We start from the raw sequence: 15374 nt of genomic DNA on the forward strand, positions 1-15374 counted from the left end.
TTTTAACGGGAAATAGAGAGACTCCTAATCTCATGACTCAACCAAAGATCTAATCGTTTCAAAAAGTAAGAAAGGTATTAAGTTAAGGCTAGTGCATTAGCATAATAACAATAATAATATTAAAAATATTAGTTAAACAATTAAAAATAAAATTTGTTTATTGAAAAGTATAATAATATACTTTTCTTGTAATTTACAATGCATTTCAGACATAATTTACATTAAATTTTATATATTTATTTATTTGTTAGATATTAGATAAGGGGACCTGATCATAATAACACAATCAGCTGGGTTTACGCGTTTTCTAATTTTCAGAAAGCTTTTGCATTCAACAAGAAAGTGAGTGCATACTATATTTCCTATGGGGGCCTCCATAAAGCTGCGAAATACACATGAAAACAATGTATTGCATCAGCTTAGCGTTGATGTAACACACACATTACAGTAATTCTTATTGCCAATAGAGAAGGGTCTTGACTTTTGACCCAGGGAATTATTTTGAACCTGTCAAAATACTATGATTTGGGGACAATTGAGGCTTATTATATCCATTTTGACCATTAATGTTTTTGAAAAGCCAACAATGGAAATCTTTGACCGTTGTTTTTGTTCCATTCTTCCTCCTATGTTGAGACAAACAAGCCTATCGGCTACAATTTGTCACTTTTAGTTGTTAATTTCTGAATGGCCATACAAAGATTTGGCATAACACCTTTCTTGCCAAAAATCCTGGGACTTTCACTTCCTAACTAAAATTTACCAGTAAAAAATAAGCATTCAAATCTTTTGTGAAGCCATTTACCAATATAACTGAAGCTTTGCATTTGTATGATCCTTGATGAATTTGTTTCTGGCAGGCTCTGCATACTAACAAGCCTTTTATTTCTACTTATTGAGCTTACCTATTCCTTCCAGTATGTAGCTTCCATCTTTTTGGATCTATTCCAAACTGCCACAAATATGCGTAACTTTTAGTAAGATATGCTAGATATTAGTAAAACAGAATGTTAATAATATCTTTTAATGTCGTTTTGAAATTCAAAGAAAAGATTTTAAAATTTCAGGTTTAGTTGAGAATGCAGAACAGTCAAGTTTTGCATTAAACATGTCCATTTTATCTGTTCCTTAATCTTGTAATGTCTGAGTCTGACATAATTTGTGACTTATATTTTTTTCAGTGAGCTCAAATCTTTTCCCCCATGAAAGACATATATTAATCATAAACATGAAGCACGAACAAGTTGAGATATTCCCACCAAGTAAATTTTCATCTAAGGGCATCATATCTATTCCTTGAAAATACACATAAAGCCAGCCACCAAATAGAACTCATTTCCATACGATTATTATTGTTGTCTTTGAAAAATAAGCTATGAATGGAATTGAGGTATGTCTTTTATGAAAAGTTTGATGTGATGAAAGCGATAAAATTGGAATCTTGTGTGACTAAGTGAATGGCAATGAAGCTGCTAGTTTTTCATTTTCCTGGGTTGTTCAAAATGAATTTTATATTCCAATAGCCAACATCCATAAATAAAGAACTGCTTTTCTATCTATTATCGCAGTTAGATCAACACCTTATAACTGAGATTGATGAAATTCAATTTATGGCATAGCAATGTAACGGATCTTGTGGTCTTAAAACACCAAATTCAAGGGTTAATGTTTTATCACAGACTATTCCTGAATGTGAATAGCTGCAAATAAGCAGGGGGAATACCTGAAAGTTTCAAATGCCTTTTCCCTCCAAACTAGCACACAACCACGAGCTTCCATGTATTGTAGAATTTGTTGAGGTAGTAATGTCTGAAAGGAAGTGTTTAACTTCACTTTAGTCAAATTTTGACAAGCTAAAAGGACAGCTGCTAGCCCATTTGATGTTAAGCCCTCCAAGTTAAAGATGGATATATGCTGCAAGCAGCTTATGCTAGCAAGTGCAATGAGTCCCATATCTGTTACTGAGCAATATGACAACTTTATCTGCAATTCAAATAAACCAATGCAAGTTAGTTTTTATATAAACTTGATGGCATATTTGACATCTTAATGCATCCACATCATACACTAGTGTTATCATAATAAATACTGGCATACAAATAATCTCCAAAAGTTTTGGACTACTAAGGAATAGAACCTTGCCTGTTTGAGATTTTGAGAATGTTGAGCCAATTGAATCATTCCACTATCATTGATTTTATAGCACTTTTTGATGTCCAGCATCTCAAGATGCCTACACTTGACGGCAATATTTGAGAGACCCGCTGGTGAAATTTGTGGGCACCCTCGAATTTCCAGGGTTCTTAGCTTCAGGCATTTTGAAAGCGACACTAATGAAGTATCTGTCACGTTATTGTTATAAGCAATGTTAATGACCTCTAGTGATGGGCAGCCAAGGGAAATTGCAGTAATTCCCTCATCAGTTATTCTTGAGCTCCTGTGAAATCAAACGCTGTACACTTTTAATTGGAGAGAACAAAACGAAAATTTCCAAAAAATCATAACTAAGTAAGATAGAATCACCATCTAAAGATTCTAAGAAATTGTCAACTTAAGATGATATTGTATAATGTCTATGACTATAAGCAGCCAATGCTACATTGCATTGCAGTTTACATTTATTCATAAATAAGTTCCATGAAGCCTTTTCACTCATCTCACTTCAATAATGAGGTAAGTCATGCTGGGGATTTACTCCAATTAAAAATTAAATTGTGTTTAAACGTTACAAAGTTGAGAGATAAGAAACCTGTAGAGATCAAGATGTTTGAGGTCTGAACAACTGTTTGCAATATGCTTTAGTCCATTATCAGTTATCTTCAAACATAAGCCCAACTTCAGGCTAGAAAGTTTGGTACATCGTGAGATAGACACAAGCCCTACACAAATCAAGAAGCATAAATCATGCACTGAAAGTAAACATTATATGAAGTAAATGTGAGGTTGAAAATGCACCTTCATCATTAATTTCAGTATCTGTGACATCTAATTCCTCCAATAATTGGCACTGTCCAATAAACAAAAAAGCATCTCTGTTGACCAAGCTACAAGACTCCATTCTAAGGGAAGTGAGCCTTGAACATGAATTTGTTAGGCAGTATATGGATGCATGTGTTATCTTGCGACAGCATGTTATGTCTAACTTCTCTAGATCTTTGTGTCTTTGCACAAGGTATGAGAGACTATCATCAGTGACTGCAACACATTTACTCAAGTTCAATTCTTTGAGTGAGGCGCACAAATTACCAATGGCTTTTAACCCTGAACTTGTACCCACACTACAATCTAGTTTAACCAATTGCAGCCTTGGAAAACTTTGCAGACATTTTGCAAGATCAATAGTAACCTGAATACAATAAAAATGATTAACATTCAGGGTAAGGCAAGGTCCGTAAAATGGTTACCACAAAAATAATTTAAAAGATTCAAAACTTACAGCCAGGCTGTATGATAGGATAAGCTTTTCTAAGTTGTGAGCACCATTTGTAAGAGAAGTTAAGCCAATATGACTAATGTTTTGACATTTTGACAAGTTAAGCATCTGTCGTAAACAGGAAAACATCAGTTTTAATGTTAGATGTTTGATGAAGATGATAGAAAAGCAATAAATACTATTCATTAAATATTGAAAATCACAAGCATTTCAATCAGTCCTCTTTGACTTTGTTTTGACAACAATGTTACTTTTCCTATTAAAAGTGGAAAAAAAAAAAAACATAAATCAAATGAAAAATTAGTGAATAGAAGTATTTAAATTTGTACTGGATGAGATGGACCCCGCAAGGAAACGGAGAACCGAAAGGGGTACCTTACCTTCATCGACTTGCAGCTTGCTTTAAGGGTTGCAAGGCCCTCATCATCAATGCCAAGGCAGTGCTCAAGAACCAAATCTTCTAGATGTTTTAATTGGAGGATATGATGAAGACATTTTTCCGTGATCTGCAACATCAACGAATTGAATATTGAATTATTAGTGTCGGTGAAAATTCCTAGTTGTGAAGAAAATTCACTATAAAACTGCACATACGCATGCTTCCACATTAGCCAGAGAAAAGGCTAGATGTATATGCTACTGCTTCAACACAATGTCAGAAGTAATAAATAATAAATCAATGTAGGCTACACAGTCATCTTTACGAGCTGACTTTATCAGCATAACATGATATTTACATCAAATTCCAACATACAAATCACTATACTAAAGCAACCAATCATCTCAATCAATATTGGTCAAATGTTTACCATTGAATCACCAGAGTGAAAGATTAAATCCACATCATTCCACAGATTTAATCGATCACACTAACAAACACTCACGAAACATCAAACTACTACATCAAAAGAATCATATTAAGTCAACCAACCATCTCAATATCCATGAAAACGACAGAAAGATGAAGCTATTGAACATTGAACAAGACATGATTACCAAAACAGAGAAATAAGAAAAAAAAAAGGGAAAAAAAAGTGTGATCATTTTTCATAATCATTAAACATCCAAATTAATTCTAATTCAGCTATCAAAAAGGGGTACAGACAAAAAAACAGTTACCGGCAAGTAAGAAAGATCCAAACTCCGAATCTGCTTGCATTTTATAGCAATCAAACCAACCCCAAAATCAGTGACACCAATACACCATCTCAACCCGACATGCTTCAACTTACTACACTTAACAGCTATGCACCCAATTCCCAAATCCGTTATTGACTTACACCTTCCCAAACACAACCTCTCCAAGTTCACAGCTTCTGCAATTTCCCTAGCTGCCAAGTCAGTGAGGTCTGTTCTATTAGATAAATTGATCTCAACCAAGCACGTGCAGTTCAAGGCCAAAGCAGACAACCCCACGTGTGTGAAGAATCTCGACCTTGAAAGGTCAATGGATCGCAGGGAAGAGTTCCAAGCCAGTGAAAGAGTGTTCAACATGTCATCATCTACACAAGGACAAAGGGTGAAATCAAGGTGTGAGATGAAAGGGTAGCGATGAATGATTCTTGGAAGAAACTCAAGGCGACGTGGCTTGAGTTGTGTGCGGTGTGTGGATTCAAGGGTGTGGAATGACTTGCAAACTTGAGAGAATGATTTTGTCGCAAAAGGGTCATCGTGAAGATGGTCAAGGATCATGGAAATGAGTTCATCTGTGAGAAAGTTGAAAAAATTGGTGATGGGTGGTTCCACCATCTTCTTCTTGTTGTTTGGAAATGGAATCTATCTATATGAGGGTGTTTTGTGGTGAAGGAGCATGGGAATGTCAATGGAACGTGGAAGATTTTAGGTGTTAGATATCATATAACCGTTATTACAAAACAGTGTTCTGCGGCGGAAATGGGTAGTTTCCGTTGAAAGTGGAAACCTTTGAGTTTGGTCTTAGAGAACGAGGAACGTGTCAGTGTCAGATCACAATGTGCTGACTTTGGCTTGGATGGTCATACTTTCGTTATGACCAAATTACCCTTGTTGTAATTTTTTAATTGTTATTTTTGGTTGGCGAGAACCTAGAAAATATTTTTAAAATATCAATTAGGTCTAAAGAAATAATGCCTTTACAAAATGGTTATTTGCAATTTATATTTTTATTAAGAGCTATTTAAGGTTGATTCAGTTAATAAAAGTTATATTTATATTAGATAAGGACGCGAATTCAAATTTGTAAACGTTTATGTATTAAAAAGCCTTGTTGTTGATGAAATAAGATTGCTTGCTAAAGGATGCTTAATAATGGATGTTATTGGAATAAGATTGTTTCCTAAAAGATGCCTATAAAAACTATAAAAATGAAAAATAAAAACTTTATTCGCATGGAGAAATGGAGCATAACTTTTATACAGTATAAGAAGATAGGATTTCATCAAATTACAGTATATTATTATTATTATTATTATTATTGGGTAAAGTGAAAGGAAGTAAAAATTAGAAAGCATGGATATATTGGGCATTGCATAACAGTGGAAGTTAATGGTATGTGGTGAAGTGGGTATCTGAGGAAGGGTGGTACAACTCGAATTGCACATGGTACGGCGCACCATAGATGAGATGTTATTCAGTCAATCATGTGATGTTTATGCTTTTTCGCAAGCACAAGGAAGCAAACCAATCAATTTTCGATTAGTGTCTTCTTTCACACACAAATTCTCGTGTACCTTTCACGTACTTGCCTTTTGCTTTATGGAAAGGTGAATTATAACATATTAACATGGAATTTGGAAACTGTTTTTGTAAACAATGTATTTAATATTTCATTTTTATTCTCTATGGTTTGCTTCAAACTTTATAGGATCAAAGTCCCTTTAAAAGGTTTCATTTGAGCACCCTCATTTAAATAATTAATTACATATTTTATATAAAAAGAAAATTAGTGATATTAGCATCTTAGATCAGAAAAACAAAACAAAATCCACTTAAAAGCTATACTTGGAGTAAAAGGCAAGTTAAAATCAAGATGCATGTGTCAGGCCATAACAAAAGAATACTATTGAAAGGAATTTTTACTTTTTTTTTTAGGAAAGGAATATTTACTTTCATGTGGATTGGTCATTTATTTATTACTAGTAAATACGAAGCTATTTGCGAAAACTAATTAAAATTTGATAAATAATATTTTTTTTATCAAAAAAGTCATATTAAAATGTATTGAAAAGCGAAAATAAGCGCATGCATTTTTGTATTTTTAACAAAATATTTTTTTTAATTTCTTAATCAGTCAGACACTGATTAATATTATCTAAAACTGAAAACTCACATTAAAAGCATCTTCAAAGTACCAAATGTAAAGGATTAGTTTCCAACTTTGTATTCAAAGAAAAAAGTTTTCATATGCTGTGTTATTAAGTTTTTCTAAAAATGATAAATTCTCTACTTTGTCTTCTAAATATTAAGTTCCATTTCATTAATCATTTTAATTTTTTATTAAATAAGTCATATTAAATATTAATTGTTATCATGCTAATCTTTTGATTATTTTGTTATTAAATTAATCACTTACAAAGCAATTATAAGATCCATCTTCTTTACTCGAGTTGACATAATAATATAAAGTTTCATATTCTTTGTGTGTTAGAAATATTTATTTAGTAAAAACTGTGGTTGTTTGAACTCCATCATGTAATTACAAATTGCAAACAGAAATTAATTTTGAATTTTTAAATTTTAGCGATACATGTGGTCCTTAAAAGGATATCTTTATTAATTTACATTTTTTCTCAGAATCTTGTTAGACACCAAAGTCCTTTGATTCAAAGATGGTGATTGGATAAAACTTTTTTCCAAGTGATAATTTTAAGAGGTGAGTTCCTAATTTACAAGTAAAGTTTACCTAGTTAATTATAATTTACTTTTCAAAATGATCGACCCTTATTGGTGAATTAAAATTCAATTAAAATACACAAAAATAATCTTTAATTATCAGCTGAAAGATATTTTTGATACACACATCAAATAATAAAAATACAAGATATCAACTCTCATTCAAAAGTCAGGTGACTTTTTATCATATATTTTTATATTTTTATTGATTACATTATTTGTCTAAATTTAAATTTAATTTTAAAATTTTAAAACATCATATCAAATTAAAAGATATAAACATAATTTATATAGATTCAAACAATTTTTTTATAATTTCTTCATCAATTTTAAAAATAATATTTTTAATTTATTTTCATCTAATAAAATGAGATCTTCATTACTAATAATAAAAATATATTTTATCATCTTATTTTTTAAAAAAATATATGATTTCATAATTCTTTAATAATAATAATAATAAAAAGAATAATTTTTGGCAATATGTTTATATTTATGATAAATATAATTTTATTATTTCACACATATATTATAATATTAAATATTTTATTTAAAACAGAAAAAAAATCTATCATATGGTGTATAAAATTTATAATGAGATGTGTAAATTTATTTCTTAAATAAATATAGTATTATTTAGCTATTGTAACTTAAATTTTGTTTTATGAGTACAATGGAAATTTTTTTTTATTTTTATATTATAATATGCACATCAATAGCAAAAGAACAAATGACAGTGTGGTTTACCCATGCATGAATGATGTATGGGGGAGAAGCTATCTGGGGTCGAATAGTAGGGCTCCAAGTGTCTTTATGATTTTTGTGAAGCACCATATCCACACCACACAAGGAAATCAAAGGATCTCTATTACACTCACTGTACCCATTTATATCAAATTTTTCAACAACATTTTTCTATATAAGGGATGATAATCTAAGATTCTAATAAAATTGAAAATATTCTCAAGAATCTTTTGACCATACAAAACACTTTTATAACATTTTCAAAATATGATTTTTAAGAAACTTAGGAATAAAAAGAAATCGTACATACCAAGCTCTCCTCCCCCCACCACCATTTATGTACATATTTATAACCACCATTTATATACATATTTGTAAAAAAAAAATTATAAGTACCCCCAATTTGCCAAAAGTAAAAAGCTATGGCTTAGAGGCAAGGAAATTAAAAGCGTCTCTAAAGTACCAGATGTAAAAGATCAATTTCCAATTTTGAATTAAAAGGCTTTTCATTAACATAAATCCTATACTTACCCTCAAAAAATTAAGATGTCATTGCATTCCTTAGAATATTTTTACGGCTAAATTAATCTTTAAAAAAAATAATTAAGCATCATAACAGTAGTCCACCAATGCCTTTTGCCACCAAACTAATCTCTCAGAAATTAAATCAGTTATTCATTGTCTTTTTATGACTTATGAGAATGAATAGTGACATTTTAATCTTTAAACGACTAATTAAGTTTCATATTTGAAAACATAATGCAATAACACATTCATCTTTGAACTTATTTAATAACGAATCTTTCGAAAGCAAATGTGATAACACACTAGGTTTAAATAATCATGCAGAGTTTACTCTTTTATCCTGTTTGGGCAACTCGGTGGTAAGGAAGACCCAAGCATGAAACCGGAAGAGAATAAAACTTGCAAGAACAGTAGAAATTGGCGTATAATCTAGGCTGATCAAATAAGTAGCTATCTTACAAAGCTAAAAAGGTCATATAATTTTGAAAAAGTTAAAAAAAAAAGGACATGTTTTACTGAAAATTAAAATAAACCACATACAATCAATAGACGCTATTCCGGGACTCTCAATATTCTCACAAATGTGGGTAACACTCACTTTGCTTGCTGGTTTCTAACTTCTGTAAGCTTACAACTTCTGCAATTAGTTTCTCAAAGATCTAAACCAATACAGGATGCAAAAATCTCTTCAAGTACCCCTTCCCACATATACAGGCAAGAGTTGGAAAAATACTGACTGCTGAAAATTGATTAGCTACTTCTTTGCAAAGGTTATAATCATGGGATTCTGAGGGGTGATTTTGAAGCCATTAAGAGCTTGCATGGCAATGGATGATTGCACCTCATCTTCAAAATCAACAAAAGCAATACCCGGCTTTGCTTCAATCAAGCGCACTTCCTTAAAACCTGGATATTGTTCAAAGAGCATTTCGAGCATCCTACCGGTAGTTTCATGAGGCAAATTCTCTATGAACAATATATTGTTAGGAGCAGCTGCTTCTTGAGTGCTGGGTCCTTGACGGAATGAGGCCTGCAGATAATAGTATATATTATATGATATTGCGAGATATATAATACATACAGTATCATCATTCTTTTATTTTACTTGTTTCTTTCATGCTCGAGATTATGAGATGCAAACATTGATATGATGGCCCAATTTTGTAAGAGGGGAGGGAAGATTTTGCTACATCAGCATTAATGAACTGTTCAGTCCACAGCCAAAGTTCATACCAAAGAGAGAAAATCAGGCAATATAAGCAACATTGATTAGGAAAACTTACTGTTGGACCACCATTACTTGCACTATGAGTTCCATTAGCCACCCCAGATTGCTGTGCTTCTTCAGCGCGCCGCTTTCTTTCAGCTGAGTGGGCAAAACTATGTCAGTCAAACTCAAACAATTGGAAAAAAAAACTTCCAATTCAACAAAGGAACTAATATTGATTCTCATGCAACAAAACCAAAAAGAGATCACAAAAGGCAGATTTAATATCCTTCAATTATGAATAACTTAAATAATGTCCAAATGTTGAAGTTTTGATATTGTTCTCTAAAAAATGTTCAACACCAGCATTATATAGCAACACTATTTTATTACTATGAATTCTGAAAAGCTAGTTGGCATTTTTCTTTGATTTATTACTAAGAAAAGCTAAACTGCTTTATTTTTTCAGTTTATCAATGCACTCATTGCAGGGTGGCAGGGCTGTGGTGGAGAGAGAGAGCAGAGAGACAGGTTAATTTGCAAATCTTTTTTACATACAAATGTTGAAAGAATCATCCATGAATGACAAATTTGAAATCTTTGACAAGGGATGAACAGCAGCAGGAAGTTCATATACAATCCGTGCATATGGTTAAATAATGGATTTGCATGTATGAACATGATATAATCCACTCCTTGAAGCTTTACATCACTGTAAATAATAACCTTACAACAGAAACATTCAATCATATTTATCTTTAGGTAAAAAGAATCCTAGGATGATAGGTTTGATAAAACTTCCACACCAGGGAAACATATATGGCTCAAAAAGCTTTATCAACTCATGAATGACCACCGCTGACTGACCATTGGATTCAAACCATAGTATTCACTAATATATTTTTGAACTTTGACAAATATTTTTGTCAGCTTTTTTTCGGTTTCAAAATAACCATACAAAAAAAGTGTCATGTTATGATATAACTAAATAAAATTTATTCATTTCTTCTTTATAACCACATTGTGGGTGCCACTATTTAGGACAGACTACTATTGCAAATTGCAGTGCTACAATCCTATTATGTATAATGGTTCGGCCCTTTCTAACCAACATTATCACTTGAAAGAGACAAATGATAATGATACACAAAACATGCAAAGTTCTGAACTATGAACTAAAAAATGAGGAAGCTTATGTTTTGAGAAGAAACAGTATATGACAAATGCTCACCTTTCTCCTCTTGTTTCTTCTTCTTTTCCCTTGGAACATAACTTCCCTCTTCTTTAGCAATACAATCCGACTTTGTTTTAGCATATTGAATTCGCTGCATCAAATTATTCAAACAAAAAAGCTTTTAGATGTATTTTATAATAGATAGACCAATCAAATACTATACAACTTTATAGGAAAAGGGGGGATGGGGGGAGGGCACAGTATATATCATCCATCTCCTTCAGTCTAATTCATGATAGTAAGCATACTTCCTAAGGACAACAGATGCTTGGATTAAAGAAAATTAAAACAAAAAAAATAAAAAAATAAATAAGATTTCTCACAAGCAGGTATATTTTGGCCCAAACATAAATCCATAATAGACAAGAGATACAAACTACAAATTTGAGATCAAAGACTGTAAGATAACCGGAACAGGCAACTGGAAGTGATTCCAAAATGAAATTAACATCTCTTCCAGTCACCATAACTTGATTACCATAGGTTTATCATAAAATGGGAAGTTTTGCATTTGTCGCACTGCATTACTGGCAGCAGTGACTTCACTGAAACAAACCCATGCCTGTCCTCGAAGCTTGGGTGTCTTTAGAGCAACAACGTCCAAAATTCTTCCATATTGAGAGAATAAGCAATACAGAGATCTCTTCAATTCTGCCACATTGAAAAAAGGAAAAACAGATAAATTATGTCATCAGGTCACATCAAAAACATTAAAAAAAAAAAAAAAGAACTCTGATGTATATCAACAGAAGCTGCAAAAATCATATCCAATTGAAACATCTATAATGCAAGATCATGGCCAAGTATCAGACAAGGCTACAACATATATCCTGGTTTAACTAAATTATCTGTAAAATCAAGTTCCATGTAGTCCAATTGAGACAAGCTTACTCATTAAACTTCCCTTCACAATAACATATAAAATTTCAGCATAAGAAATAAAAGAATCACAGCTTCTATGCCAAATCCACAGCTACCCTAATTCCGCTAAGAAACTTAAACCTAGTTAAAGCCTAGTAGGCACTACTCTCCTGCCACCAAACTATATCACAAACTAACTTAAAAATTTAGAGATAGAATTGCAACTTCGCCAAGTTCCAAAATTTTCAGTGAACCCAGAAAATGGTTTGTAAATGTAAAATTGACAGAACAAAAAATGGGAACACGGGTCTGAAACTGAAAGGAAGTTACCATCTTTCTTGACCTTCTCGTTGAGATTCTTGATGTAAATGGTCTGGTTCGGAGGTATATCCCCAGACAGCATTCTCTCTCCCCTTCTCTCTGCTGCTGTTAGAGAAGAATGAACAAGGTTGAACAGTGGAGCCCTAGCTTAGTAGAGTAGAATGTTGGAGACAATGGTTGCTCTGTTTTGGGGCTTTTCATGGAAATTCAAATTTCATAAGATGGGCCTGGCCCATCTTCTAATTGAACATCACTTCTTAGGCCCATCTTCTCAGTACAAACAACACCTCTTATGGGGCAAAATGAGCTTCATATCATTCACTGTACATGCGCCTGTACATAAGAAAGAAAGAAAAAGAGTAAAAAAAAAAAAATTTTAAAAACATAAAATTTAAGATAATTTATAACGATTCTTTCATGTCTAGAAACTTAAACAAGAATTATCATTGATTAAACTTGTTTTCTTCTTTTTTTACATTCTTAAAATTCACTTATAAATAAAATTTAAAAGAATTGAAAAATAATAAAATATACAAGTGAAAATTGAACTTAATTGCACATTCAATTCATGTTTTACAACTTAATTAATTTCATTAACATGAAGAAATGGAATATATGCATAAATTAGACCATATAAAAAATGTTACTACATGTTAGAGTGACTTAGTACACTACAGGAAAAAAATTATTTATAAAATCAAATTCAAACTATAATAAACAAAACCGGTTAAGATAAATGAGGAGCTAGTTTATAACACCAAATCAAGTTAGATTGAAATTTTAAACAGAGGAAAAAATATATTTTTAGAAAACATTTGTACAAGCTGCGTACATGCACGTTGCAAATGATTCATAAAATGTTAAAGCAAGTCTCTTAAATATGTTGATTAAGATTTGATTCTTAGTCATGTAAACAAAAGATATTGAAAGAAATAAAATTTATTTGAAAATTTCTATCCTATAAAAGAACTAAGCATTATTAAGATGTGAGAAAATCATTAATCTCAAGTTTAGCATGCTTCATGCCAAGCCGAAATACTTGTTCAAGTGTGTTTCACGCTTACCCTCTTGGCATCAATTTGTATTAATATGCACGAGAATTTAATTATATTTTTTGGTACACGGTTCTTGATTTGATTGTTTAGACTACGGCAAAGTGATATTATTTATTTTAAGCAATGAATATTCTACAAAAGCACATGTTAAATACGCATTTTTCTTGGTGTAAACTTGCAAATTTCCTCAAAAGTAATTGATAAATTGACCAATCAAGAAATTGTTTTTTATTTATTATTTCTTAACTTTGAAAGTAGTTATTTAGTTTCCATTTTACTAGAAAATTGCAAAAATAATGAAAGTTTCAGGCTCAAACGTGATCAAATTCACTTTATAATCAGCTTCCTAAGGCTCACCATGGCAGCTGCAAACAAGCTTTTCACTTTCTGTAATTCTAAGCCTATCGCTTTATTGTCAAACTTCTTTTTTTCTTTGGTTTTGTTGGTCGACAATCTAAACAGTGAAAAGAAAAAACACAAGTGCCCTTTTAATTATCTATTAATTAGCAAATTAATTAAAATTTTATATTTTTATAATCAATTTATTTTTTATCCCTTTCTTCTTTTTTATCACATCTCTTCAATCAATTTTTTTTTATCTTCTCTACCTTTTAAATTTTATCAAATTTTTACAATATCCATGAGTTTGAACATATCAAATTGTTTTTTATTCAATAGAATTACATTCCTAGATTCCAAATAGACCAAACTAGTAGCAAATCATATAATCATCCAAGCCTTTTTAATCTTCATCCCTTCAACATACCAAGAAACTGCATATAATTGCTTCGCCGTAAAATCTTCAAATCCTAACAAATAAAACGTGTATCTATTTGCAATTTTTTTTTTGTTTTCTTTTGTCTTTTTCTGTTTATTAGCATAATTAATTCAGTTGAATATTTATTATAATATCTAAATGAAAAATTATGTCTGCAAATAAGTCTTGTATTTTTGCAAATATATAATACCCATGTTTTCTTTTCCTGTCCGAATTTCTATCATTTCAACATAACACGAAAGTCATAAATTATATTCATATTAATAATAGTTTCTTCCTTTCTATCCCTTTCATGCCATCTTTATTTTTTATTTATTTTTTGCTTTTATTTTATCTTTGTTTATTTTTTGATCTTTCATTTTCGAGTGATTATGTGTTGGAGGAAAAAAATCTTTCGTTATCTCTGTTCCTAGAAATATCTACACAAAAAATAAAAATAAAAGATGAATAATAATAAACACATTTAACATATTTCAGTACATCTTACTTACATCTATGAATTCCCACTTCTAGCCTTATTTTCCGTAGACAAACTCTATCTTATCCTTTCTTCCTGATAGTTTGGCACCCATCTCTAGTCTTAGTATCTTGTCAACAAGAGTTTAAATAGGCTAACGTTGTTGTCCATTTGCTATTTCATGTTTGTCTTTATGGTATACTTGATATCCTTCAATGGTTTTCAGCTTATTTAGCATTTCTCCTTATCATAAAGCCATGCCTCCTGAGTACTGACAAAACTAAGCGTGACCTATCATGTGTGATTCCATACTCTAATTTCCAAATTTGAGTTCATTCCCTTAAAACTCTAGTTTCAGGGAAATGTTAACCTAATTAATGTGGTTAAATACTGATTACTATTTTTATTTATCATTTTACATCCTAAAATAATAAATAGTTGCATCACTATATATTTTTTTTTTCTAATCCATCATTATATTTTATATGTTTGCAAATGATGTTCGCATATTTATTTAAAGGATAATTTATCATATAATTTCACACTTCTGTTTATTACTCATATATTTTTTATATTACTAAGACCCCTTAAACTATAATATTTTTTCTGTTTAAGTAACAATAACAAATTATTCTTAAAAGTATAAAAAAATATTGTCTAAATTTTAAACAATTATTTTAACAGCATTGAAAATTCATTGCCTAAGTTATCATTGCCTATTTATTTTGGCAACTACTTTTCACCTGGAATCAAGCTAATTATAAAATCATTACATAAATAAAATAAATGACAACAATTTTTAAGACATTAGATTAATAAAACTTGATTTAATCCTATCAACACATTTTAAAATTGTTGACAAATATGAACAAGCAACAGTTCAATATTC

The 15374-nt window shown here is 31.0% G+C and overlaps 2 protein-coding genes across 2 annotated transcripts; both read right to left on the bottom strand.

The window, feature by feature from the left end:
- Positions 1–595: 595 nt before the first annotated feature.
- Positions 596–5353, bottom strand: LOC113847553 (F-box/LRR-repeat protein 3-like). The gene is made up of 8 exons (XM_027476734.1): positions 4553–5353; positions 3814–3939; positions 3437–3541; positions 2956–3346; positions 2750–2879; positions 2143–2437; positions 1724–1983; positions 596–952 (listed from the first exon to the last, which is right to left on the bottom strand). Exons 1-8 carry the CDS (start codon positions 5180–5182, stop codon positions 943–945), a joined length of 1947 nt encoding a protein of 648 aa, XP_027332535.1. The 5' UTR covers positions 5183–5353; the 3' UTR covers positions 596–942.
- Positions 5354–8975: 3622 nt separating this feature from the next.
- LOC113847174 (U2 small nuclear ribonucleoprotein B'') lies at positions 8976–12361 on the bottom strand. Its single transcript, XM_027476092.1, has 5 exons — positions 12205–12361; positions 11492–11664; positions 11011–11104; positions 9856–9938; positions 8976–9602 (listed from the first exon to the last, which is right to left on the bottom strand). The coding sequence occupies exons 1-5, from the start codon at positions 12275–12277 to the stop codon at positions 9327–9329; spliced, it is 699 nt and encodes a 232-aa protein (XP_027331893.1). The 5' UTR covers positions 12278–12361; the 3' UTR covers positions 8976–9326.
- Between the last annotated feature and the right edge of the window lie 3013 nt (positions 12362–15374).

This window comes from Abrus precatorius, unplaced genomic scaffold (genome assembly GCF_003935025.1).
Source record: "Abrus precatorius isolate BTA unplaced genomic scaffold, Abrus_2018 Scaffold8, whole genome shotgun sequence".
NCBI lineage: Eukaryota > Viridiplantae > Streptophyta > Magnoliopsida > Fabales > Fabaceae > Abrus > Abrus precatorius.

Excerpts from the sequence above, each read along its gene's own strand:
- LOC113847553 (XM_027476734.1), bottom strand. The coding sequence starts at position 5,182 with ATGGTGGAACCACCCATCACCAATTTTTTCAACTTTCTCACAGATGAA. Across the intron at positions 2,438-2,749 it reads AAACATCTTGATCTCTACAG|GAGCTCAAGAATAACTGATG; the intron begins GTTTCTTATCTC and ends TTGATTTCACAG. Across the intron at positions 1,984-2,142 it reads ATTCTCAAAATCTCAAACAG|ATAAAGTTGTCATATTGCTC; the intron begins GCAAGGTTCTAT and ends TTTGAATTGCAG.
- LOC113847174 (XM_027476092.1), bottom strand. The coding sequence starts at position 12,277 with ATGCTGTCTGGGGATATACCTCCGAACCAGACCATTTACATCAAGAAT. Across the intron at positions 11,105-11,491 it reads CATTTTATGATAAACCTATG|CGAATTCAATATGCTAAAAC; the intron begins GTAATCAAGTTA and ends AATTTGATGCAG. Across the intron at positions 9,939-11,010 it reads GAAGAAACAAGAGGAGAAAG|CTGAAAGAAAGCGGCGCGCT; the intron begins GTGAGCATTTGT and ends TTGCCCACTCAG.